The sequence below is a fragment of the Ovis aries genome, chromosome 20 (assembly GCF_016772045.2).
Source record: "Ovis aries strain OAR_USU_Benz2616 breed Rambouillet chromosome 20, ARS-UI_Ramb_v3.0, whole genome shotgun sequence".
NCBI classification, from domain to species: domain Eukaryota; kingdom Metazoa; phylum Chordata; class Mammalia; order Artiodactyla; family Bovidae; genus Ovis; species Ovis aries.
In genome coordinates, this window is record NC_056073.1 from 16,293,368 (window position 1) to 16,319,941 (window position 26,574).

The 26,574-nt window shown below is 38.3% G+C and overlaps 1 protein-coding gene across 10 annotated transcripts in view; it reads left to right on the forward strand.

Annotated features, from left to right (window-relative positions):
* Window positions 1–582: 582 nt before the first annotated feature.
* Window positions 583–26,574, forward strand: part of UBR2 (ubiquitin protein ligase E3 component n-recognin 2) — a 103,734-nt gene continuing 77,742 nt past the window's right edge. For 8 of the 10 annotated variants that reach the window (XM_060403186.1, XM_004018822.6, XM_012100676.5 and 5 more), the window contains exons 1-2: window positions 583–1,023; window positions 8,683–8,942. In XM_060403186.1, the coding sequence (XP_060259169.1) occupies window positions 946–1,023; window positions 8,683–8,942 (338 nt within the window). In that variant the 5' untranslated portion in view covers window positions 583–945. The remainder of the gene's footprint in view (window positions 1,024–8,682; window positions 8,943–26,574) is intronic. The other 2 variants (XM_060403185.1, XM_042237306.2) reach the window with 1 other exon arrangement.

The window sequence follows — 26,574 nt, forward strand, 5'->3', positions numbered from 1 at the left end:
AAAACGTCCCGATCAAGAGTAAATCTTTGAATTGGCTCAGTAGACTCCTTCTCCTTTGCAACAAGATGTGTAATAAATTTTAATAAGCGGTCATAACTAAATCACTTGAAACGTTTCCTTTCACACCAGTTTAACATGTTTTTAAAACCTTCAAAATCCTGGGGGATGTACACCTTCGTTACCAGTGTTGATGAATGACAGGGCCATAAACACTATAGAAATGTAACTATAAGAATGTTTATTCATTTGACAAGTATTTGAGTTCGTACCCACTCCAGGCTTTGAAAAGCACTGGAGTTCTACCACGTGCCAGGCACCGTTCTAAGCTCTGGGATATAAAAATGAACAAACGGTGTTGAGGGATAAAACTACAGTACCACACAGTATCTCGCGCTTCTGCCTCTTCCCAGGTGGTCTCTTCCCACGATTCTAGCGGTGCGGAAAAGCCCCGCCCGCTTATCTGCCATTTCTCCAAGCTCTAAGGAGACGAAGGGACTACAACTCCCACAATGCCATCCGGGGGGATGTCCTTGTAAGGGTTCCACTTTTTCCCTGGCCTTGCGGAGGACGACTACAACTCCCAGAGTGCTCTGCTTCCTCTTTGGGGTGTTATTGCCCCTTTCACGGTGCCGGACGCTGTAGAAACGGGCAGGAGTGCCAGGTCCGATGTTTTCTGTGCCCTTCCCCGAGGCAGGGACGAGGCGGTGACTTGACTCTTGGGCGCAGAGCCCGGGAGGGAGCGCAGGAAACGCTGTCCCTTCTGCCCGGCTCACCTCGCGCTACTCTTCCTCTTCTCCACCCGCAGCCACCTGAACTCCTGCTCAAGACCGACCGCCCCAGGCAGGGTGGTGGCTTTGCGCCCCACCTCCCCCCCGGGCCGTGGCGAGGCCGCTGCCCTCGGGGCGGCAGTAGCGGCGTCAGCGCTGGGGAGGCGAAGGAGGGAAGATGGCGTCGGAGCTGGAGCCTGAGGTGCAGGCCCTCGACAGGAGTTTGCTGGAATGTTCAGCTGAGGAGACCGCGGGGGTGAGTGCCTGGACCGGGTCTCGGATGTCCGGCCGTGGCAGGCCGCGCCCTGCGGGAGGAACCGACTCCTGGGAATCCCCGAGTGGCGGGCCCTGACTTGGGGTGACGACCCGGCTCGCGGGGCCTCGCCGTGTAGGGTAGGACTTTCCCTGGCCCGAGGAGGCCCCAGATCCTGCCCCTCTCCTTCCCTCTTTATCTACAAGTAGCCGGCAGCGCTGCTGGGTGCACCAGCCACCCTCGCGTTCCTTCCGCTCTTCCATTATTCCTCCTTTTCCCCACAGTCCCAGTAAGTCCCCCAGCACAGGGCCTTTGCCCTCTGTGCCAACTCTGCTTCCTGGGTTTTTGGATACTTTGTCTTCCTGAATCGTTTTCCGGAAATAAGCGGAGCCTTGCCTCCCCATTTGAAACCTGCCGCCTTTACTTTGTTTCTGGGACCGTTCTTGGCATCCAAAGATGCCAGCGACACTGTTCTCCGTCTTTACCCCTCCTTTTCAGTGTGTTTTTGCCCTGGTTTGGTCAGTCGACGTTACTGAATGTGCGAAGAGTTAGTGTCTTGACACATTTATGGAGTGTGAGAAAGTGGTCGTTGAGACTGGGAGATTAAAACAATAATTCGTTTAGGAGTTGGGGGTAGTTGGACGGGGAACAAACGTTATATAACTTTGAGAGAGCGGCTGTCAGTAAATGGAAGCTAATAATGTGGCCACAGCATGGTGAGAGCAGTTAATGCCCCAAACTTAAAGCATTCAAAACCAGTCTTGTACTGAACCTGTAATCTGAATATGCTCATATAAGGAGCAGAGTTATAAAACAATTAATAAAACTCGATGATATCTTTCCTCCAGAAGGACAGGGAACACCCATTAGAACAGATTGCCCAGAATGATTATGAATGGACCAAAACAGCTTAGGCCCCACCTTTCGTGCTTCCGATTTTAAAAAACTATTAATAGGGAGGAAGTGACCTTTGAGCACAAACTGAATGTTAGGAACAAAATTGTAGTAGGGCACTATGGGGCTGTTGGTTAGTGAGTTATTTTGGGCGAATTGATGAGGACACTAGAGTCACAGGGGAAGTAAATGTCAGGAGTAGAGTTGAAAAGTTTCAAGAAACACGTTGTTGAATGATGCATTTTTGTTTTTAAACCAGCTTGCTTAGTTCCATTTTCATTTACTTTCTGCTTAATATTGCAACAACCCAAGGATTTTCCCCGTCTGCCTTTCATTTATCGAGAGATTTGAAAAAAAAAACAACCGAAAGCTGTGCTTAAAGTGAATAGTAAAATGATAACAGCTGTTCCCTATCCATGTCGTCCTTTCAGTATCCATGTTGATATCTGTCCGGTTATTTACCTGACATTTTTTTTTTCCTCCCGCCGAATTTTGCCTGTGACCTAGTGGTACAGGCTATGTACTCTGTTTTCCCAGTTCTAAAATTGCAAGCTGCTATACACCTAAAACTAACACAGTATCGGTAATCAACTATACTCCAATATGAAATAAAATTTTAAATAAAAGTGCAAGTTATTCAGTGAGAGCTTCTCAAATTTGTTGAGATTTCCTGAGTGAGCAGTTATAAAAGCAATGCTAGAGACCAGTGCTCCTAGTCCTTGTGCAGTGAAATTCTCAGTCAGATGTAGTGGGGGGAATTAAGGGAAATGCAATCAAAATTTAGTACTCTGGACTTGGAGTTTGTAAAGATCAGAGTCTGAGCTACACTTTAGTTTTGCTTTGTTTCCTTTTAAATGGATTTCTGAATAATAAGATGGGAAAAAATTTACTCTGAAGGCCAACAGAATTTCTTAAAGAAGACTCAGGCTAGTATTAAAATACAGGATTTTTCAAGCAGTATAATTTGCCCTTACTTTGTGACGCGTTTATTGTCTGTATTTGGTTAAAACAGCATAATGCTTTAGTATTCTCCCAGCTTTAGCTCCAGCCCAGCCTTTGTCACAAATTAAAATGAATAAAGTTTTCTCAGGTTAAAATAAACTTTAGAGAGAATAAGCAAATAATAAATAATTATTGCAGCCTTTAGACCTCTGTAGCTGGTAATTGGTTGGGATCACATCCGTCTAAAATTACTAATAAGCACTGGTGTCATTTTCCCACACTGTATTTACACACTGGCTTTTCTTATTTGTATGAGGAGGAAGGACTTTTGTGACCCCATCTATTCTTTACTAGAATGCCTCTCAGAAGTATTTAAGCACTCCAGTACTTTTAAGTTTAGGATAGAAAAGTGACTGGCCCTATGTTCTAGTTTTCTCTTTCCTTTGGTAGAGTTGATTCTGCAAGTATGTTCAGTTCAGTCGCTCAGTTGCGTCCGACTCTTTGCTACCCCGTGGACTGCAGCATACCAGGCTTCCCTGTCCATCACCAGCTCCCGGTTGTGCAAGTCTATATGATTCCCCTAACACTTCTTGAGTCTGTCTACATCTTATGCTGCACACGTTCGATTATTTGTTTCAGTGGATGATTTAAGAAGTGGATATATTGTTTCTCCCCAAGTCTGAAAGAACTATGTATTCCTTACAGAAGTTTTATGTAGAGTATTATATCTATATTGATTACTTTTTACCTTAAAATTTTCAGCAGTTTTATATATTGCAATATAATTCACATATCTTACAGTTCAGTTCAGTGGTTTTTAGTATATGCAGAGTTGTACACCCATCAACACAATCAGTTTGAGAACATTTTCATCACCTTCCCAAAAGAAATCCTATATCCATTAGCTGTACACTCCTCCTAACCTCCCAGACTCTAGGCCACTGCTAACCTGTTTTTTTGTTTCCGTAGACTTGTCTCTTCTGAAAATTTAATATAAATGGAGTTATGTAATATGTTGTCTTTTGTGACTGGTTTCTTTCGCTTAGCATAAGTATTCAAGGTTTGTCCTTATCGTAGCATGTATCCTCAGTACTTCACTCCTTTTTACTGCCAAATGATAGTCCATTATGTGGATATACTATATTTTATTTATCCATTTATCCATTGATGGCCGTTTGGGTTGTTCAACTTTTGGGAGATTATGAATTGTGCTACTATGAACTTTTGTGTACAGTTTTTTTTGTGGGAACATATTTTTTTTTTCTATTGGGCATACACCCAGGAGAGGAATTGCTGGGTCAGGAATTGCTAGGTGGAAATGACGGCATCGTTTTATCTTCCTATAAGCAGATGTGGTTTTCAGTGGGTTTCACATCCTTGTCAACACTTATTAATTGTTTTTTTAGTTATAGCCATTCTGTTGGGTGTAAAGTTGGATCTCTTTATAGTTTTGATTTATATTTCCCTTGTGACTCATGATGTTGAACATCTTTTCATAAGCTTTTTGGGTATTTGTTTATTTTTTTTTCAAGTGTCAATTTGGAACTTTTGCCTATTTTAAGTTACATTTTTCTTGGTTTTAATTTTTTCTTAATATAGTCCCTAAAGCTCCGTTTCAGCATTAATGATTGTTGCTTTAGATTGTTGTTTTATAGTTAACTTACATGTTGATTATCCTTGTTCAAAAGCAAAACCAAATGTGGTTAAAGAATGCAGTTTTAATTTGGCAAGAATTATAGTTAGATACTGTGATACAAGCTTCCCTTGTGGCTCAGCTGGTTAAGAATCTGCCTGCAATGTGGGAAACCTGGGTTCAATCCCTGGATTGGGAAGATCCCCTGGAAAAGGGAAAGGCTACCCACCCCAGTACTCTGGCCTGGAGAATTCCATGAACAGTTCATGGGGTCCCAAAGAGTCAGACATGACTGAGCGACTTTTCACTTTCTCTTTTCACTGTGATAAAAGAACTAACCCCAAGGGATTCTTTCATTTTTGTGTTTATTATACTTGCTCTCCATCCCAAGGCTGAAAATTAGCTTTCAGAATAGGAGAGAGCCTAGAAACATTGTCATAACATGTTTACTATAGTGGAATGAGTTGACAGTTTTCTCCACTTCCCTTATGGAGGACTTCTAATAAGGTAGTGCTTATTACTGTGATGTGCACATTACATGACAGCCACAAGTGTCTGAAATAAGGACAGATTAACATGCAACCAAATTGGGAATCTGATAATTTTTCCTGTTGAAGAAATAGTTACAAGTAGCTTATGTTACTGAGAACTAATATGAAAAGCTGTAGAATTTTTTCTTTTGAGAAATATGTGAACCATTATTCTGAAATGCAAGCAGAAATTTTTTCCACCTGCTCATTTTCTCTTCACAGCTTTTTTTTTTTCTAATCTATACTGTTGCTGGTCACTAATTCTATATCTCTGGTATATAATTCCCGTGTAAAGGTACTTAGCTTTGTTTATTAAGCGTTTTAAATAAGGTGACTGATTTTTTTTTTCCTCAGCCAGAAGCTGATATTAGTTTCTGAATTTTTTGTTTCAGAAATCTATGAACATATTTAGCCCATCAGTGTTGTTGGAGCAACAAGACAACATTTTCTTTTACAAAGCACCATCCTTTATCCTCCCTAGATCAAAATTCTGCAAAAATAAACTTTTAAGAGAAATGGCAACATAAAATATAAAACAAAAAATTGGTGTTAAACAAAACCTTTAATTATGTTGTAAATTAAAATTGAAGCATAGTTTTCTAGGATCCTGGGGGTGAATTCTTGAATCTTAATGATTGTCTCCCTAGAAGTACTGTCCTACTTGATAAAAGGAAACAGAGCAAAATTAGTTACATTTGGAAAGGATTGTTTCACTTCAGGGGTAAAGACTTTTCACTTTTTTCAATTATAAACTTCCATCCAGCCTTTAACTTATGAACAAGAGTTCTCTAGAGTTCTTTAGAGAACAAGAGTTCTCTAAAGTGTGAAATTAACTAGAAAGTTAGTATATACTACCTCATGAATACTTAAAATCTCTCTGTAGAGTTATTTTTCAAAAAAAAGAAGTGGACTGAAGATTATGCAAGTAATAGTTAAAAAGAAGACCTTGTACTCTTTTTTTTTTTAATGTTTTATTTTATATTGGAGTATAGCCATTAGAAGACCTTATACTCTTGTCTTATGGTGTAAGACATCACTTGAAAGCACTCTTTCTTAACAAGGATGTAATTTGAGACTTAAATGTTGTAATCTATAGGTAAAGATGAGACCTATGAGTTAACAGTTAACTGCATTTTTGCAGAAGTGAGTTGTTCCATGTTTTCTGATTTCGAATTTTAACTTGGTTTAGAGCCAGAAAAAGGTGATTGTAATTAACTCAGGGAAATATGGAGGACAAATAAACATAGATGGAATTGGTATGGGATGCAGGAATAAATAAGTGACAGAATATGAGGAAAAATCTTAAGGTTTAAGGAAATAGAAAGGGAAAAGATTGGAGGTAGTTTGATGGATGCCTTATTATAGGGTTTATTTGGTTTGGTTTTTAGAGCCTGCACCTGGGTTGGCTTTATTTCTGCTTCCATAAAAGCCACATGGAGCATCTTTCTGTATTATCAACGTTAAGTGACAGTCAGTAGTACGGATATATTTATAGTCATGAGGTTAACGGATTTTGCTAAATGCTTGCTGGGGCTTGGTTCTGTTTTAGACCTGGGGGTGGGGGGTGGGGTAGAGGAACAGGAGATTAGGGTAAGGAATGGGCTGAGAAGGCATCTTAGAGAAAGAGAAACATAAACTGAGATCTGAAGAATGAGTAGAAAATAGCCCTGGGAAGCAGAGAGGAGCAATGCCAGTCAGGAGGGGCAGACTAGTAGGTATAACACAAGACGGCAGGCTTGGGCTTTGTAAACCGTGTCAGTGGACTTCACTTGATCCTAAATAGAAGGGGAAACAGTGACACGATCAGATTGGCATTTTGCAAGAAACGCTCTGGTAGTGAGTTTGGAAAAATGGACTTTAGAGGGGCCAAACTAGTGGGGATTACCAGTTAGAATATGGTTGCACTAATTTGATGGCTCTGGGCAGTTTGGACTAGGGTAATGGAGGCAGTGCCAGTAGAGATGGAGAGAAAGAAATGGGTGGATTCAACAGATGTTGAGGAATCCTAATAGACAAGACATGATGATTAACTGAATGTTGTTTTTCTGGTTTGAATACCTGGTAAATGCTGGTGTTTAAAATAGGGAAATGGAGAAAATAGCAGGGGGTTTTGTGTTGTGGGAGATCATGAGTTCAATTTGGGACATATTGAGTTGGTGCCCGAAAGGAAAAACTATTTCTTCTGTTTCTGTTTACATTCACACCAACACTCCCAGCCACCAAATGTAGGGGAATGGTTTTCCCACATCAAGCAATTCTCTCCTCAGCAGACACCAATTGGGTGCCCTACAAGTTGGTCAATTCTGACACTATATACCTGGAGGTAGCATCAGATCCCCAAAATTAAGGGCTCAGTCCCACAAAGCTGCCCCCATTACTACTTCAGATGCCACTCATAAGCAGGGGGTTGTCAGGTTACCCACAATTTATGTTGCAAATGAGGGGAGTTCCTGTGACCCCCTCTTTGGGTTCAATAGTTTGCTGCAGTGGCTGCCAGAACTCAAGGAAGCAGTTTATTTACTAGGTTACCTGTTTATTATAGAATGATACAACTCAGGAATAATCAAATGAAATAGAGGAAGGTATGTGGAGCTTCCATGCCCTCCCTGGGCACGTTAGCACCTCTGCCTGTTCACCAAGGAAGAAAGTGGCTGAACCTCGACACTTTGGGATTTTTATGGAGGCTTCATGCCTCCAAAGGCGTGATGATCAAATCATTGGTCATGAGTGATTAACTTCACCTTCAGCACCTCTCCCTTCACCGAAGTTGGTTGGGGTGGAGGCTCTAAGTTCCCACCTACTAATCATGTTCCTGTGGCAACCAGCTCCCCATCCTTAGGGGCTTTCCAAAAGTCACCTCAGTAACTGCAGTTCAGGTCTGATTGAAAGAGGTTTGCTTTGAATAACAAAAGACACTCCTTTCTCCTTTATCTCACTTATACTTAGGACATTTCAAGAGTTTTAGGAGCTCTGTGCCAGGAATGAGAAAACCAAAAATATGTTTCTTATTGTAAATTATAATATCACAATATCTGTTAGATATCTAAGTAAAATTACCACAGGTAGTAGGGCATGAAAGTTTGGGTACAGGAAAAAGTGGCTTTCTAAAATGTTTTAAGGGTTTAAGCAGAGGTTGATCAGGGGGAAAAGAACATAATCATTAAAACAAAGTCTCTTGTGCCGTGTCATTTATTAATCATTGAGAAATAGAATTAGTATATTGGCTGTTCATGTTTACTGTATGTTCTTCCTGTCAGCAAACTGAAAAGAGAATCCAGATCACAAGCAGAGTATCATTTGAACAAAAGAAATTAGAAAGGAAGTCGGATGGGCTCAATGGCTAGCATCTTTAAGATGATTTGTTGTGGTTATTTTCCTGGACTGCCTATAGAAGGTTGCTTCAGGAGTCATTTTGAGGAGATGGGCTCATTTCACTGTTGATTTTGCTTTCACTTTAAGTAGAATTCTAAGATACTGGCTATTGTAGTTAAATTCTAAATGTTTTACCCTTTTTGAAAAGGCATACAGTGATGAATGTTGTCAATAAAACAATTTATAAGATTCTTTTGTCATTATTTTTTGTGTCTAGAAGAAAATAGAGTAGATTTATTTAAATTTGCAGTTTCTTGACTTTGTTTAAAATTATTTTTTCTTTTTTTAAAGAAATGGCTGCAAGCAACTGACCTCACTAGAGAAGTATACCAGCATTTGGCCCACTATGTACCCAAAATCTACTGCAGGGGTCCCAACCCTTTTCCACAGAAAGAAGACATGTTGGCACACCAAGTTTTGTTGGGACCAATGGAATGGTACCTTTGTGGTGAAGATCCTGAGTTGGGATTTTCCAAACTTGAACAAACAAATAAACCTTCTCATCTTTGTGGTCGTGTTTTTAAAGTGGGAGAACCTACATACTCTTGCAGGTAAGATATTGCCATTTTCTTTCTTTCCTTCTTGTTTTCACTTGACTTATTTTTTTCTTGAAACCTTACATTTTAATTTTTAAATTATGAAATATTTTATATATGTATGTGTGTGTAAGTCTACACAACAAATATATTTGGTTTAATAACTTATTATAAACAAATGTTATTTTCCAGGTCAAGAAGTAGAGTATCACCAGGATTTCAGAAACCCATAGTGTGCTTTCTTCCTCCCCCACAGTTAACCCCTACCTTGACTCCTGTAATGATCGCTTTCCTGCTTTTCTTGATGGAGTGATTCTTTCTGATGTTCGAATTACCCCATGTTTGGCCTTTGAGTGCCCCATCACGCTAGCTTCTTGGTCCCTTTTCCCGTGCCTTTCATAGTCTTTGGGTGCTTCTTTGCTTTCTGGCACAAGATGTCCACACCTCACTTTGTACTTACTCTGACCCATATGTGCAATCAGTCACTTATGCAGGGAGTTTCCTTTTAGTTGGGAATGTTAGAAACTGTGGTCTGGGTGCTATATGTACTTACTGCTACTAGGCTGACTTTAAATTTCTTGTTGAGAATTGAGTGTACAAGGGTAGAAGATGGAGAGGAAAGTGCTCTGTTTCCCTTTAGGACGATCTCCTATTTCTCAGAACTAATCATTATTGACAAACTCTTATGTAGCCTTCCAGAAATTTTCTGTGCATATACATGCCCATATATGGGGCTATCTTAAACATATATATGCAGACATACGTAGAAAAGGGACTATGGTAGATATACTGGGCTAAGTTTTCCTTTCTCTACAAAATCTTGCCATTGATATCTGTCCATGTCAGCTCATATAGCTAGATAATGTTCCATGTGTGGATGCAGTATTGATTGTATAATATTTTTTCTTTTAGACTTTTTCCCATACAACTTAATTTTGGTTATAACTTCTGGGTGTCTGTGGCAATCTTTCTTTATGGTTAGAATACCAGTCAAGAGCTTTTTGTATATTGAAAGACTGTTAGATCTAGTTTTTTGTTTGTCTGTACAGAAACCTAAGTCCCTTATTGGTATTTGGAGCAGTAGATCTAGTTTAATCTCATGATTTACAGATGAGGAAACTGAGATCCAGTTGTTGCAATAACATCCTTTGTATCAAAAATATCCAGTTCCAAAACATGCATTTGTATGTCACGTCTTTCAGTCTTCAGTTTGGAATGTTGCATTGGTTTTTCTTTGGCTTTCATGATCTGGACACTTTTGACAAGCACAGGCCATTTATTTTGTAAATGCCTGTCAGTTTGGGTTTGTCTGTACCCTTCATGGTTATAGTCAGGTTGTCTCTTTCACAGAAATATTACAAAAATCACATGTTCTCAGTGTTCCAGTAGCATATGATTTTGGTTTGGTTCAAAAGCTCTTTAACTTTGATCACTTGATTAGGGGATTTCTGCAAGGTTTCTCTACTGTGGAGTTACTCTTTTTCCCTCTCTAATCACTAAATATTTGGTGGTGAGATACTTTGAGACTATTAAATATCCTGTTTCTTACCAAATATTCAGTTTTTTATTTGTATCAGTATGTATTCATGGAGTCCCATTATTCTGGTGGTCAAAATTGTCCTAGATTTGACCAGTGGGAGGCCCTTCAAGCAGTTTCCCTGGTGGCTCAGACGGTAAAGAATCTGCCTGCAATATGGGAGACCTGGATTCCATCCCTGGTTGGGAAGATCCCCTGGAGAAGGGAAAGGCTACCCACTCCACTATTCTTGCCTAGAGAATCCCCATGGACACAGGAGTCTGGCGGGCTGCAGTCCATGGGGTTGCAAACAGTCAGACACAACAGAGTGACTAAGCACACACACTCAGGCCCTTCAAGCTGTCTTTGTTCTTTTTTATGTCCCTATCATTCTTTGAGCACTTCCTTTTTCTGACACAAGATGTTTTGAACACATCTTGGACTTTTCCCTGCCTCAGTTCTGAAATCAACCATTTGTCCAAGGAGCCTGTTCCTTTTTAGTAGAGATCAGTGTTCAGAAATAAGATACTAAATCTACTTGTTGCTGTTGGTATGTCACTAATCCCAAACTCTGTCAGTGGATCTGTGTATCTGTATGTAGGTCTCTCTAGTTCCAGTCCAGCACCACAGGATTCTTTCTTGTTTTCTTCCTTTGCATATTTTATCTCTTCTCTAATGATGCCGTGTGTGTCTGTGTATGGGGCCATCCCAGGGGAGAACAAGTTGGGTGCTGGTTTGAATGCTTTGTAAGGAGGGCTTCATTAAATTGACAGTTCTGAGAGCTTCCGTGACTAGAAGAAAAAGAAGTAGAAAGAATCTTGTTTTCAGCAGTGATCATGGAATCGGCTTTTTTGGGGATTTGGAGAAGTGGACGTGGGATGTCAGGAGGAGGAATGTATTTATTCCCTCAGTGAAAGTGGTACACTGAAAAGCTGTTTGCCTGTATTTGAAGATTAAGTGTGCCTGTAGGATTTGTTGGTGAGACCAAGTCAGGGATGATCTCAAAAGAGTTTTCCTATATGTGCATGGTGGCGGCTGGAGTCTTTGAGATATAAAATCATTAGAGTATAGAGGTATAGGTTAATCCATTCATACCTGTCCTGGGTATTCTAACTGTATATTTAAAGAATGTATAGAAAAAGAAAAAAAAGAATGTATAGAATCAATGAAAAGGAAGGTTCCTTGGGTAAGAATCTTCATGTTCATGACATCATCTAAAGGGTCACAAAAGTGAAAGTGAAAGTCTCTCAGTTGTGTCCGACTTTTTGCGACCCCATGGACTGTACAGTCCATGGAATTCTCTAGGCCATAATACTGGAGTGGTTAGCCTTTCCCTTCTCCTGGGGATCTTCCCAACCCAGGGATCAAACCCAGGTCTCCCGCATTGCAGGCGGATTCTTTACCAGCTTAACCGCAAGGGAAGCCCCAGGATACTGGAGTAGGTAGCCTATCCCTTCTCCAGCAGATCTTCCCGACCCAGGAATCGAACTGGGGTCTCCTGCATTGCAGGTGAATTTTTAACCACCTGAGCTATCAGGGACATTTATTCCCAGAATGATTGAAGAAAGAAAGCAGTATGCAGTAACTTACACTTGGACGGACGAGTAGCCTGAAATGGGGGAGAGGGATATAATATGATGGTCCCCCTAGGACTCAAGTTTGAACCAGACTCTTAGAGGATATTTCTAAACTTTGTTGTTACTGAAAGTTGGCCAACTCCAGGTTAAGAGCCCAGACTTCTACAAGATTGTCTAAAATACAACTGAAAGTTGGGGACCTCCTGAGCCACACTCAATTCTGATCTGCTGGTTACAAATTTCAGGCATCTCCATAGAATATCTTAAGTTGGATAATTCACTGGAACAACTCACGGAAACTCAGGGAAATGCTGTAATTATGATTAAAGTTTTTTCATAGCAAAAACACACAAATCTGAACTAGCCAAAAGGCAAGATTCCCAAATGCAATGTTTTCTTGTTCCCAGGGACATGTTGTTATCTTCCCAGCACATTTACTGCATGGCAACAAAGTATTGCCAACCAGGGAAGCTCACCCAAGCTTAGGTGTCCAGAGTTTTTATTGGGGTTTCTTATATTGAATAGTGATTAACTGAATCATTGCCCACATGACTCAGTTTCTAATTCCCCTGCCCTTCCCAGTGGCAGAGATGTGCCTGAAAGCCCCAGCCCTCTAATCACATGATTCAGTTCAGTTCAGTCACTCAGCCGTGTCCGACTCTTTGACACCCCATGAATCACAGCACGCCAGGTCTCCCTGTCCATCACCAACTCCTGGAGTTCACTCAAACTCATGTCCATTGAGTCGGTGATGCCATCCAGCCATCTCATCCTCTGTCGTCACATGATATTAGCCCTCTAATCACATTAGCCCTAATCACTTGCTCTAATCACGTGGTTGGTTTTCTGGTATGGCCAACCTCCACTCTGAGTTACTTAATTCTGCCTGCGCTCTGTGACAGCCTACAGGGGTGACATGGGGAGGGAGGTGGTAGGGAGGTTCAAGAGGGAGGGGGCATGTATGCCCTTGGTTGATTCATGTTGATGTATGGCAGAAACCATCACATTATTGTACAGTAATTCAATTCAGTTCAGTCACTCAGTCGTGTTCAACTCTTTGCAACCCCATAGACTCCAGGCTTCCCTGTCCATCACCAAGTCCCAGAGCTTGCTCAAACTCATGCCCATTGAGTCAGTTGTGCCATACCACCATCTCATCTTCTGTTGTCCCCTTCTCCTGCCTTCAGTCTTGCCCAGTATCAGGGTCTTCTCCAATGAGTCCATTCTTCACATCAGGTGGCCAAAGTATTGGACTTCAGCATCAATGCTTCCAATGAATATTCAGGACTGATTTCCTTTAACATTGACCAGTTTGTTCTCCTTGCAGTCCAAGGGACTCTCAAGAGTCTTCTCCAACACCACAGTTCAAAAGCATCAATTCTTTGGTGCTCAGCTTTCTTTATGGTCCAACTCTCACCTCTGTACATGACTACTGGAAAAACCATAGCTTTGACTAGACGGACCTTTGTTGGCAAAGTAATGTCTCTGCTTTTTAATATGCTGTCTAGATTGGTCATAGCTTTTCTTCCAAGGAGCAAGCGTCTTTTAATTTCATGGCTGCAGTCGCCATCTGCAGTGATTGTGGAGCCCCCCAAAATAAAGTCTCACTGTCTCCATTGTTTCCCCATCTGTTTGCCATGGAGTGATGGGACCAGATGCCATGATTCTACTTTTCTGAATGTTGAGTTTTAAGCCACTTCTTTCACTTTCATCAAGAGGTTCTTTAGTTCCTCTTTGCTTTCTGCCATGAGGGTGTTATTATCTGCATATCTAAGGTTATTGATATTTCTCCCAGCAGTCTTGATTCCAGCTTGTGCCTCATCCAGATGGCATTTCACATAATGCACTCTGCACATAAGTTAAATAAACAGGATGACAATATATTCCTTTTCTGATTTGGAACCAGTCTGTTCCATGTCCAGTTCTAACTGTTGTTTCTTAACCTGCATACTGATTTCTCAGGAGGCAGATCAGGTGGTCTGGTATTCCCATCTCTTGAAAAATTTTCCACAGTTTGTTGTGATCCACACAGTCAAAGGCTTTGGTATAGTCAATAAACCAGAAGTGGCTGTTTTTCTGGAACTCTCTTGCTTTTTCAATGATGCAACAGATGTTGGCAATTTGATTTCTGGTTCCTCTGCCTTTTCTAAATCCAGCTTGAACATCTAGAAGTTCACAGTTCACGTACTGTTGAAACCTGGCTTGGAGAATTTTGAGCATTACTTTGCTAGTGTGTGAGATGAGCGCAATTTTGCCATAGTTTGAAAATTCTTTGGCATTGCCTTTCTTTGGGATTGGAATGAAAACTGAACTTTTCCGGTCTTGTGGCCACGGCTGAGTTTTCCAAATTTGCTGGCATATTGAGTGCAGCACTTTAACAGCATCATCTCTTAGGATTTTAAATAGCTCAACTGGAGTTCCATCACCTCCACTAGCTTTGTTTGTAGTAATGCTTCCTAAGGCCCACTGGACTTCACATTCCAGGATGTCTGGCTCTAGGTGAGTGATCACACCATCCTGGTTATCTGGGTCATGAAGATCTTTTTTGTATAGTTCTTCTGTGTGTTCTTGCTACCTCTTCTTAATATCTTCTGCTTCTGTTAGGTCCGTACCATTTCTGTCCTTTATTGTGCCCATCTTTGCATGAAATGTTTCCTTGGTATCTCAGATTTTCTTGAAGAGAGTAAAGGAATTATCTGCCAATTAAAAATAAAATTTTTTAAAAATTACCTCATTAGTATAAACTTCCAGATATATGGGTGGAGTGGAAGCGTGAATAACAAAGACACTCCTATATATGGGAAATTTCAAGGATTTAGAGTTACTTCCTAGGAACCCCAGGCAAAGGTCAGCCAAACTCTTTATCACACAGTTGTTAAGAAAGTAAATGAGGTCCTTTGTGTAGTGCTTTCCGCAATATTTGGTACATAATAAACTCTTGGTAAATGGCCGTGCTGGGGTCTGAGGATGAATGTGTTATGCTTAAAGTAGTGCATGAAACCCAGTACCTTGATAAGATGACATGGAGTCTGTTATTTGGAAAGATGAAATATGGTTATTGGAATTCTGGGAGTTTCTAAACTAGACCCTTTAGGAGAAAGGTGACTTATGTCTATAGGTTGGAGATTTTCTTTAACCAGAAAAAATGATACTCAAGAGTCTTTAAAATGAATCTGTGAAGGAAATTAGGTTAATTTTTCTGTTGCTTGTTCATCATTTCTAAAATCGTGTAGATCTCAGATGATCTCGCAGAAGCCACTGTGATGTCAGGAAAGCTATGTTTTCAGACAGTAGGGTAGTTTTTATATTTGTCTATACTTAGCTGGGCTTCCCTGGTGGCTCAAACAGTAAAGAATCTGCCTGCAAGGCAGGAGACCTGGGTTCGATTCTGGGTTGGGAAGATCCCCTGGAGAAGGGGAAGGCTACCCACTTCAGTATTCTTGCCTGGAGAATCCCCATGGACAGATGAGCCTGGCGGGCTACTGTCCATGGGGTTGCAACAACTGAGCTACTTTGACTTTCACTTTTTCATACTTAGTTCTCCATTAGGAAAAATGGAATCAAACGTGGCATTTGTTATTTCTTTCTAAATAGAGATGATTGTTACTAGGGACAATCGTGTTAGTGTGATGTTGATCATAAGTACTTATATTTTGACATCTCATAACCATTAAGAAAAATAAAATACTAGTAAAATATGAAATCATACTTTGGTTTATGAGTTTAACATTGTTAGTTCCATTGTTTTTTGTTGCAAAGTTAAATTAAAAACATTCTTATTTAACATTTAAAAGCTTATTGCTTGAATATTACAGATAACCAGAATTTGGAGTTGGGAGTTATGCTGCCATCAGTTAGGAATATTCTTAGCACATGTTTCCAGATAATACTTTATGATTCTTTGTTATGAACAATTTTGCTTGTTTAATATTTTTGAACATTGAGTCTGTCAGTAATGATAGATGAGGTTATGCTAAAAATAACCAACAAACTTACCATATCAGAGACTTTAAATACCCAAAATACATTTATTACTCAGACTGTGTGACCAGATTGGTGGGGGTGATGAGTGGGGGCCCTGCTCTAAGTTGTTACTTTATACTGTGTGGCATCTCGGTCAACTTAATATGTTTTTAAGGGTCACCAGAGCAAGGAAAGAGGAGGGTCTTAAACAGCAAATAAGTTGCTCTGGCTCAAAAGTGACGACCATGCCGACATCCCTTTACCTAGAACTAGTTAGAAGGCCTCTGTCTGACTGCAAAACAGGGCAAGGAAGTGTATTTTTCCTGTGTCTGGTACAGATGCAGATTTGAAAATGGATGAACATTAGAAGTGTTTTCAGTGGTCTTTGGAGTCTGAGTGTTATTTTTCCTTCCTCACAAGGTTGTTAGGATAAAAAGAGGTATCGTATAGAAAAACACTTAGGGAACAATAAGGAATTTTTATATGTAAGATTTTTTAAGCTGAATACTCAGTCTTAAAATTCATTATTGAGCCATGAGTAATAAATATCTTAGGCAGAGGGAAAGAGGTGGTTTCATTCCTTTTCTCTCTGGAAATACTGAACTCTAATATGGAAGAAACACTTATTTTCAGTAAGAAGAATTTGTTCAGTTTTTTGCTTTTTAGAAAACTTGAACACTTGATGTTTTTTTAGGAGAGTTCTATTTTAAGACGGTTTTTAAAAACATGAGTGGTCCAGAGATCGAAATCAATGCTGTGTTAGTTTAAAAAATATTAGTTACCCCTAATTATGGATGTGATACATGAGTGAAATTATGCTGTGTGTATTTGTAAATGTGGCTTTTTTTCATGAAACAATTTGTCTTAGAGATCTTTCTCAGTCAGTTTATATAAATCTACTTCATTCTTTTAACTGCTGTATTTCCAGAGTAAGGCCAGGCCATGATTTATTTGTTTGCCCTATTAATGAAATGAGAAATGGAAAATTTCTAGGATTTTTTTTTTTTATCCTGTAGCAAACCATGCGGGAGGGAACATTCTGTACCTATTTGTACATATCTCTTTTTATATGCATTTTAGTGTTTTTCAAGATAGATACCTATTAGTAGAAACAGAATTTCACTGCTGTGTACTATCACTGGTCTTCAGTGTATTGGAATTTCCCTTGTCTACTTTGCTCTCTCCAATCTGGGAAAGTAACAGGAAGTGGGTAGTTGATAGCTCCTAGATAGGTTGAATTTCTGTGGTTGTCTAAAATGAATCTTGTATTCTTGGTTTAGATATGTATGGTCATTTTTATTAACTTTTTTTTATGCACCAGTTTGGTGTAAGATTGAACATAGCCATACATGGGGCATAATACCAACTTTACATGGATGCCTTTTATCCAGTTGTTAAGGAATAGTAGATGTATGAATAGGTTACTGTGGGATAATCCTTTTAGATAAGGAAACTTGGATTTATATCACCCAAATTTTCCTAATGATACCCTATTTGAGTTCTTTATTTCTTAGAGGAAAATTTACGTATTTCGAAAGGCACAAATCTTAATTGTACATTTTTGACAATAGTTAACCTCATATAACTCCAATCCTGTCAAGCAGAGAACATTTCTGTCTGACTGGAAATTTCCTTGTTAAGGACTCCAAGCCCTAGGTAACTACTATTCTGATATTTTCACCTTAGATTAGTTTTGTCCATTCTATAACTTCATTAAAATGAAATCATACTCCTTTGTGCCTGGCTTCTTTTACTCAGCATAATGTATATCTGATTCATCTAGAATCCTGTAATTATTAGAAATTGTTTCTACCTGTATTGCTGTATTCATCCATTGTATGAATGTACCGTAATTGCCCATAATCCATTGTTCTACTGATGAACGTTTGAGTTGTTTCAGTTTGAGGTTATCGTAAGTCTTCTATGGCTTTTTAAAATCAGTTCATTCTATTTTTTGGTAGAAATGTGAAATATTTAAAGGAAAGGAAAATGGTAGTTTGTTTCATAAATCATATCAGCTTATGCCAACATTATTTTAAATGCAACATATTCAAGTATTAAACATTATTATTTTAAATCTATGTGTTTAAAATACCAATAAAGAAATTCCCTGGTGGTCCATTGGTTGGAATTCAGCTTCCACTGCAAGGGGCATAGGTTCAGTCCTGTTTGGGGAAGATCCAGCATGTTGCATGGCATAGCTAAGCAATTTTTAAAAATAAAAGACCAAATAATAAATCTTATACTATTAAAAATCTTCAGCTTTTTATGACACACTTTAGGAATATTAAGACACAATTGGTTGTTGGTTGTTTATTCCCAAGTTGCCCAGGATCCTCTGTCCATGGGATTTCCCAGGCAAGAATGCTGGAGTGGGTTGCCATTTCCTTCTCCAGGGGATCTTTCCAACCCAGGGATCGAACCTGTATCTCCTACACTGCAGGCAGATTCTTTACCACTGAGCCACCAGGGAAGACACCAGTGAGATAAGCTTTTCTATACTGTTATTATTCTGATAGAGTGAACACTCGTAGCTGATCCATTAGTTAGTTGCTGGCCATGACTATTTGCAAGCAAGTCTTTGTGTGGACATATGTTTAATTATGGGCTTCCCTGGTGGCTCAGTGGTAAGAATCTGCCTGTAGTGCAGGAGATGCAGGAGACATGGATCTCTGGGCTGGGAAGATTCCCTGAAGGAGGAAATGGCAACCCACTCCAGTATTCTTGCCTGGAAAATTCCGTGGACAGAGGAACCTGGTGGGCTACAGTCCATGGGGTCACAAAGAGTCTGACATGACTGAGCAATTGCATGCACATGCACACACGCACGCGTGCACACACACACACACACACACACACACACACACTTAATTGTTAGTGGATTCTACCCCAGGAGTAGAATTGCTACATCCAAGGACAAGTAAGTTTGAACTTAATAAGAAACTGCCAAAACTTTTCCTAAAAAAAAATTTTTTTCCTGCCAGTAGTGTTCCACTTGCTCCATATTCTCACCAACATTTGATTTGTCAGTCTTTTAAACTTTAGCTGTTCTATATAATGATATCTCAATATGGTTTTAATTTTCTTTGATGACTAATGATGTTGGTGCAATTTTACATGTGTTCATTGCCCATTGAACTAATGAAGTTTTTCAAGTCTTTTTTTTTTTATTGGCTTCATTATCTTTTTATTACTGAGTTTTGGAGTTGTTTATGTATTCTGGATATAAGCCCTTTGTGAGACAGAGTTTATGAGTGTCTCCTCCAAGTCTGTGACTTGCCTGTATGGTATCTTATGATGGCAGAAGTTTTAAATGTAATGGTTTAACTTTCCAACTTTTAAATTTTATGAGGATTGTTTCTTGTGTTAGAGAAATTTCTTGCCTTTTCCAAGGTGACAAAAATATTCTCTCAGTTTTCTCCTATAAACTTTGAAGTTTTAGGTTTTATATCTGGGTCTACGATCTGTCTCAAAACTGTTTTTTTAATAAAGTTTGAGGTATAAGGGTTGAGTTCCACTTTCTTATTACTTGTGGGGATCCAGTTGTTCTAGCACCATTTTTTTACTTTTCACATTAAATTGCTTTGGTGCCTTACCGAAGAAGACCTCTTGACCATATGAGTGTGGGTCTATTTCAGAATATTCATCAATTCCATTCACTGATACAGCTATTCTAATGCCAGTAACCACATTAACTTGATTACTGTAACTTTGTAGTAAACTTCATATCGATTCCATTTTTGCTTCTTTAAAGTTTCTTTTCTCTATTTCAGATCCTTTGCATTTTATAAATTTTAGAATTAGCTTGTCAGTGTTTATTTTTAAGAAAGACTGCTGAGATTAAGATTAGGACTGCATTGGCTCTATAGACCAGTTTGGGGAGAATTGACATTTTAACAATACTGAGTTTTCCAGTCCATGAACATCTTCTATCTCTCCATTTATTAAGGTCTTCTTTAATCTCTTTTAACTGTCTTATCGTTTTTATATAAAAGTTGTACATACCTTTTGTTACATATTTATTCCTAAGTATTTTATAATGGTATTTTTTTCTTAGTTTTAATTTCAGTTTTCTTTTGTGACTATAAAGAAATAGAGTTGGTTTCTGATATCACACTTGTATCTGTGAGCTTGTTAAACTCATTTGTAGTTCTAGTAGTTTTTGTTTTCTTCTGGTTTTGGTTCTTTAGGATTTTTGCATAATTGTGTCCTCGCTGAATGGGGACAGTTGTGTTTGTTCCCTCTCAAACTTTCTGCCTTGTATTTTTTTGTGCCTTACTACACTGGTGAAAGAGGACATACTTGCCTTGGATGGAAGGCATTCAGTCTTTTACCATAAAGTATGTTTTTATAGTTTTCTCATATATACCCTTTATCTCATTAAGGACATTCCCTTCTGTTCCTAGTTTGCTGAGTTTTATTATTATTATAATAAATGACTGAATGTTATCCAGTGCTTTTATTCTATCTTTTAAGATTATTATAATTTTCCTTTTTTATTCTATAAATAGTTGCACTGATTTTTTTTTCCCAAATGGTTTTTATTACTGAGATAAACTCTACTTGATCATCATGTATTATAACCTTTATATATTGCTGGATTCAATTTGCTAGTGTTTTATTAAGGTTTTTTGTGTCTGTAATCCATGGAATATAACATCTGTCACTTTCTTGTAATGTCTTTATCTGGTTTTGGTAACAGAGTTATGCTAGCCTTATGAAATGAATTGAGAAATATTCCTTTTTTTCTGTATCTTTGAGGAGTTTGTATAAAATTGGTATGAGTTCTTCAGTGTTTTTTTTTTTCAGTTTTGAAAAGTTTTATTAAAATGTTTTTTTTTTGAAGGATAATTGCTTTATAAAATTTTGTTGTTTTTATGTCAAACCTCAACCTGAATCAGCCATATATCCCCTCCCTTTTGAACTTCCCTCCCATTTCCCTCCCCATCTCACCCCTCCTTCAGTGTTTGATAGAATTTTCCAGAAAAACAAATCATCAAAGCCTAGTGTTTTCTTCAGAGGAAGGTTTTGATAACAAGTTAAATTTCTTTGATACTTCATTAGTTATTTAGAACTTTATTTCATCTTGTGTCATGTTTGGTACATTGTGCTTTTTGAGAAATATGTTTCATTGTATCATGCCAAATTTATTGGCATTAAGTTCTTATGTCATTGAGTATCTATGTCATAGATATCTATGGCATCTATTGTGAGGTCTCTTCCTTTGTAAAATTAATAATTTGTATTTTCTCTTTGAAAAGATTCATAAAACTTTAAAGAATCAGTTTTGGGCTTTATTAGTTTTCTTTTTTATCTGTTTTGTGTATTTGGTTTCTACTCTTCTTTCTACTTATTTTTGACCTAATGTGCTCATATTTTATTCTTTAGAAGTGTGCTATTTAATTTTCATATATTTGAGGCTTTCCAGGATATCATGTTGTGACTGGTTTGTAACACAGTTAAAGTTCTGTAAGGTTGCAGTCTTTGAATTTATTGAGGTTTGTTTTATGACTTAGCAACACAGTCTTGTACATTCCGTATGCACCTGAAAAGATGTATTTTGCAGTTACTGGATATAATAATCTATGACTGTCGATCAGAACAAAGTGGTTGATTGTGCCATTCAGTTCTTCTATACTTACTGATTTTTATGACTAGTTCTTTCAGTTACTGAGAAAGGGCTATGAAAATCTGCATATATGATTATCATTTATTTACTTCTTTTAGTTCTATCAGTTTATACTTCATTTGTCTAAAAGGTCTTTTATTAACCACATACATAGATATTTATAATTGCTATTACTTCCTGATATAGTGACCCCTTTATCATTTGTTAATTCTTGTAAGAGTCCTCTTTGCCTGATAAAGTTTTTCTTTCACTTTCAGTTTTGGAGGATAACTTTGCAGGGACAGAATTCTAGGTTGGTAGGCATCTTTTCTCTCAACACTTCAGATATTTCACTCTACTTTTCTGTTGTTTTCATGGTTTCTAAGAAGTCAGATATGATTCTTACCTTTGTTCTGCTACAGGTAAGATTTTTTTCTCTTGTTTCTTTGACTTCCTGTATTTTGAAAATGATATGCCTGGGTACAAAGTTTTTTGGTGTTTATCCCACTTAATGTTCTTTGAACTTCTTGGGTCTGTGGTTTGGTGTCTGACAGTCATTTAAGGAAATTTTCTCAGTGAATGTTTTCTCTTTACTTATTCATTTATATTGGTTTTTTTTTTTTTTGGTTGCACTGGATCTTTGTTGCTGTCTGTGGGCTCTTCTTTAGTTGTGAGGAGCAGGGGCTACTCTTTGCTGCAGTGCACAGGCTTCTCATTGTGGTGGCTTCTCTTGTTGTGGAGCACAGGCTCCAGGCACACAGGCTTCAGTACTTGCAGCCCACGGGCTCAGTAGTTGTGGCTCATAGCCCTGGAGCATGCAGGCTCAGTAGTTGTGGTGCACAGGCTTAGTTGCTCTGGGGCATGTGGACTCTTCCCAGACCTGGGACTGAACCCATGTCCCCTGCATTGGCAGGCGGATTCTTATTTACTGTACCACCAGGGAAGTCCTACATATTGTTTTCAATATTCTGATCCTTTCTCTCTTTCCTCTCTTTCTTGTATTTCCATTACATATGTGTTAAACCTTTTGTAGTTGTCACACAGCTCATAGATATTCTGTTCTGCTTTCCTTCCAGTCTTTTTTCTCTTTGCTTTTCAGTCTTAGTGCTTTCTATTGAGATATCCTCAAGCTCAGATATTCTTATATCAGCCGTCTCCAGTCTGCTAATAAATCCGTCATTCTTCATTTCTGTTTCGGTGTCTTTGATCTCTTGCATTTCTTTTTGGTTCTTTCTTAGGATTTCCATCTCTGTTTATATTGTCCATCTGTTCCTAAACGCTGTCTACTATATACATTAGAGCTCTTAGCATGTTAATCATAATTGTTTTTAATTCTGTGCCTCGTAATTCCACTATCTGAGTCTGATTTTGATCCTGGCTCTGTCTCTTCAAACTGTATTTTTTGACCTTTTAGTATGTCTTAAATTTGTTCTTGGTCACTAGGCATACAGTATACTGGGTGAAGGGGACTCTTGCAATTAGGCCTTTCATAATGTGACGGTACAACGTAGAGAATAGACTTGCGGTTGCCAAGGGAGAAGGGTGTGGGGGAGGGAACTGCTGGGAGTTTGGGATTAGCAGGTACAAACTGTTACATATATGACAGATAAACAGCAAGGTCCTGCATTATAGCACAGGGAACTATATTCAGTATCCTGTGATAAGCCATAATGGAAAAGAATATAAAAAAGAGTCTATAACTGAGTTACGTTGCTGTACAACAGAAATTAACATAATACTGTAAATTGACCATACTTTAATAAAATTTTAAAAAGCAAAAACATCTGCTAGAAAATGTATAACAACAACAAAATAACATCGTGGTGATGGCTCAGGGAGGGAGAAGCATTCTGTAGTCTTGTGATTAGGTCTCAGTCTTTTAGTGAGCCTGTATCTCTGGGCTGTGAACCTCACATGTGTTTCTCGATGTCCCCCATATCCCTAATTTAGTTGTGACAGGATGGCTAGAGCAGGCTAGAGTTGGGTGTTTCCCTTTTTCCAGTCAGTTTTATAAAACCCCAGCAGGTTAGGCTCTGATTAAGGAAAGCTATGACAAACCTAGACAGAGTGTTAAAAAGCAGAGACATCTCTTTGTTGACAAAGGCCGTATAGTCAAAGCTATAGTTTTTCCAGTAGTTGTCACATATGGATGTGAGAGTTGGACCGTAAAGAAGGCTGAGCACTGAAGAACTGATGTTTTTGAATTGTGGTGCTGGAGAAGACTCGTGAATCCTTTGGACTACACGGAGATCAAACCAGTCGATCCTAAAGGAAAGCAACCCTGAATATTCATTCAAAGAACTGATGCTGAAGCTGAAGCTCCACTACTTTGGCCAGCAGATGCTACAAGTCAACTCATTGGGAAAGACTCTGATGTTGGGAAAGATTGAGGGCAGGAGGAGAAGGGAATGACAGAGGATGACATGGTTGGATGGCATCACAGATTCAGTGGACATGAATCTGAGCAAACTCCAGAAGATAGCGGAAGACAAAGGATCCTGGAGTGCTACAGTCCATGAGGTTGCAAAGAGTCAGATAACAACTTAGGGACTGAACAACAGCAAAATATAAAGACAGTGGTTCTCAGGTTTTTAAAACTCCAAAATGTTACCTATCAGAGGCAAAGTAAAACAGAAGGTCACTAAAAATCAAAATATAAACAGTGGAGAAAAATATACCAGGCATAAAGTATGATGCAGAAGAAAGCTAAAGTAGCAGTTTTCCTTGTATCCCTGCTCTTCTAATTAGACTCATACTGGATACTGCCACCCTCACTTCTTATCCCTTTCTTTTTATTTCCTTTCTTCTTCTTCCTTTAGGTGTGCTCAGTTGTTCTTTTTCTATTAAGGATCCAACACAGACTCCCACATTACATTAGATGTCATTTTTTCCTTAATCACCTCAATCTCCAAAAGGTTGACAGGTCCTTTATGGAACCTAGAAGAGAAGTAAACGACCTTAGTAGGAAAACTGATGATCTTTAAATTAAGTGTGTAATTAATAATAATATACCAATATTAATTTCCTTGTACTTTGGTTAACATTAAGGAAAGCTTTTAAGGAAAAGTAAGGATGTAAAGGAACTCTACTATTTTTGCAACTGTTCTATAAATAAAATTATTTCAAAGATAGAAAAAGAAGGTCAACACGGAGTTCAAGAAGTTAGAACAATTGAGCACACTCAAGAGAAGGAAAGGAAATAAAAAGATCAGAAAATGAAACACAAGTAAAAAGTTGGGATACTTACTCTTTGGAATTATTAAGGCAGTTTTCTGAGAAGACCAAGAAAGAAAAAAAGAAGGTGAACATATATAAAATTCAGAATGAAGATTGATACACTCACTGCATTCCTTTTGGTGGTGTCATTTCTTGCAAAGCTGAGTCTTCTCTGTTGCTGATTTTTAAAAAGCAGATACCTGTGAAATAAGAAATGAGGGTGGCAGTATCCAGTTTGATTCTAAAATTTGAGAAATTGTGCAGTGTCCAACAGGTGCTATATTCTTTGAGTCTAAGTGTTTGATAAACAGAATTGATAGGTGTTTCATTTGGTATAATGGTGCCCTGAAGGAAACTATTGAGACGCTAAAGATGCCATGAACCAAGAAAGTGTGACAGCCTCTGAAATGCAAGAATTATGAACAAGTAAATGCAAAAAAAACCCCACATAAATTGAAAATGTAGATGAAATGGATAAATTTGTAGAATAGTGATAGGCAACTTGAATATATTATGTGAAATAGTATAAAACATGGAAGGGCAATCAAAGATCTTCCCTCCCTAAAATCCCATACCTGGATGACTATACGGGTGAATTCTATCAAATTTTGAAGAACAGTTAATTCCTTTCTTAAGCAAGTTACTACAGAAAATGGGAAAGTAGTAAAAACTACCTCTTTGTGAGGCTACTTATCAGCTTGATTTCAAGCCCTGATAAATTCAAGGAGATGTTATAAAGCCATCTCCCTCATTCATATAGATGAAAGAATCCCAAATAAAATATACTAAAAGAGTGATGCATCATGATCAAACAGAATTTAGTTCAGGAATCCAAAGATAGTTCATCTTTAAAATAATTATTAATGTAATTCACCACTTTAATAGTTGAGAAAAGAAAAATGTTTTACTGATTTGAATCAGAAAAGTGTTTTATAAATTTCATTTATTGTTTGTGATTTAATTCTTAGCAAACAAAGAATATATAAGGGAACTTATATTGAGTATTTGTATATTAGATTTCTCTTAAGTTTTTTCTTATGGACATTTTCAAGCATAAAGGTAGAGTGAGTGGTCTAATATACCTGAGAGTACTCATTGGTGAGCTTCAGTAATTACCAGTATATGGCAACTCTTTAATCTGTGCACACGTACAGGCTTATACACTTTTTCCTGCCCTGCCAGATTATTTTGAAGAACATTCCAGATAGCATACTTTTTAAAAAAATCAACACTCACTATGTGCCTTTTTTCTCTATAACCATTAATGTCTTAAAATAATTAACACTAATTCCTTAATATTGTCTACTGTGTAGCAGGGTTGAACTTATCTTAATTGATTCATAAATGTGGCTTCAGAGTTCACACATTGCATTTGGCTGTTAATCATTTTTTCTTTTAAACTATGATAGCTCCTTTACTTTTTTTCAATTTTCTGTTTGTGTTACTAAGAAACCAGGTCATTTGCCCTGTGGAATTTTCCACATTCTAGGTTTGGCTGATAGTGGCCACATGATATTGCTTAACATTTTTCTTTTTTCCTGGTCTTTCTTCCAAACAGGTAGTTAGGCTTGGTTAACTTCTATTATTAGGGAAGGTGGTGGATAATAATTTTATAATCATTGATGCATAACTTCTTTTAATAAACTTCTTATATCTTAACTGACCTGCACATCAGACACCTGCTTACTTATTTATTATTTATTTTTGGCTGTGCTGGATCTTTGTTACTGTGAGTGGATTTTCTCTAGTTGCGGTGAGGAGAGGGTA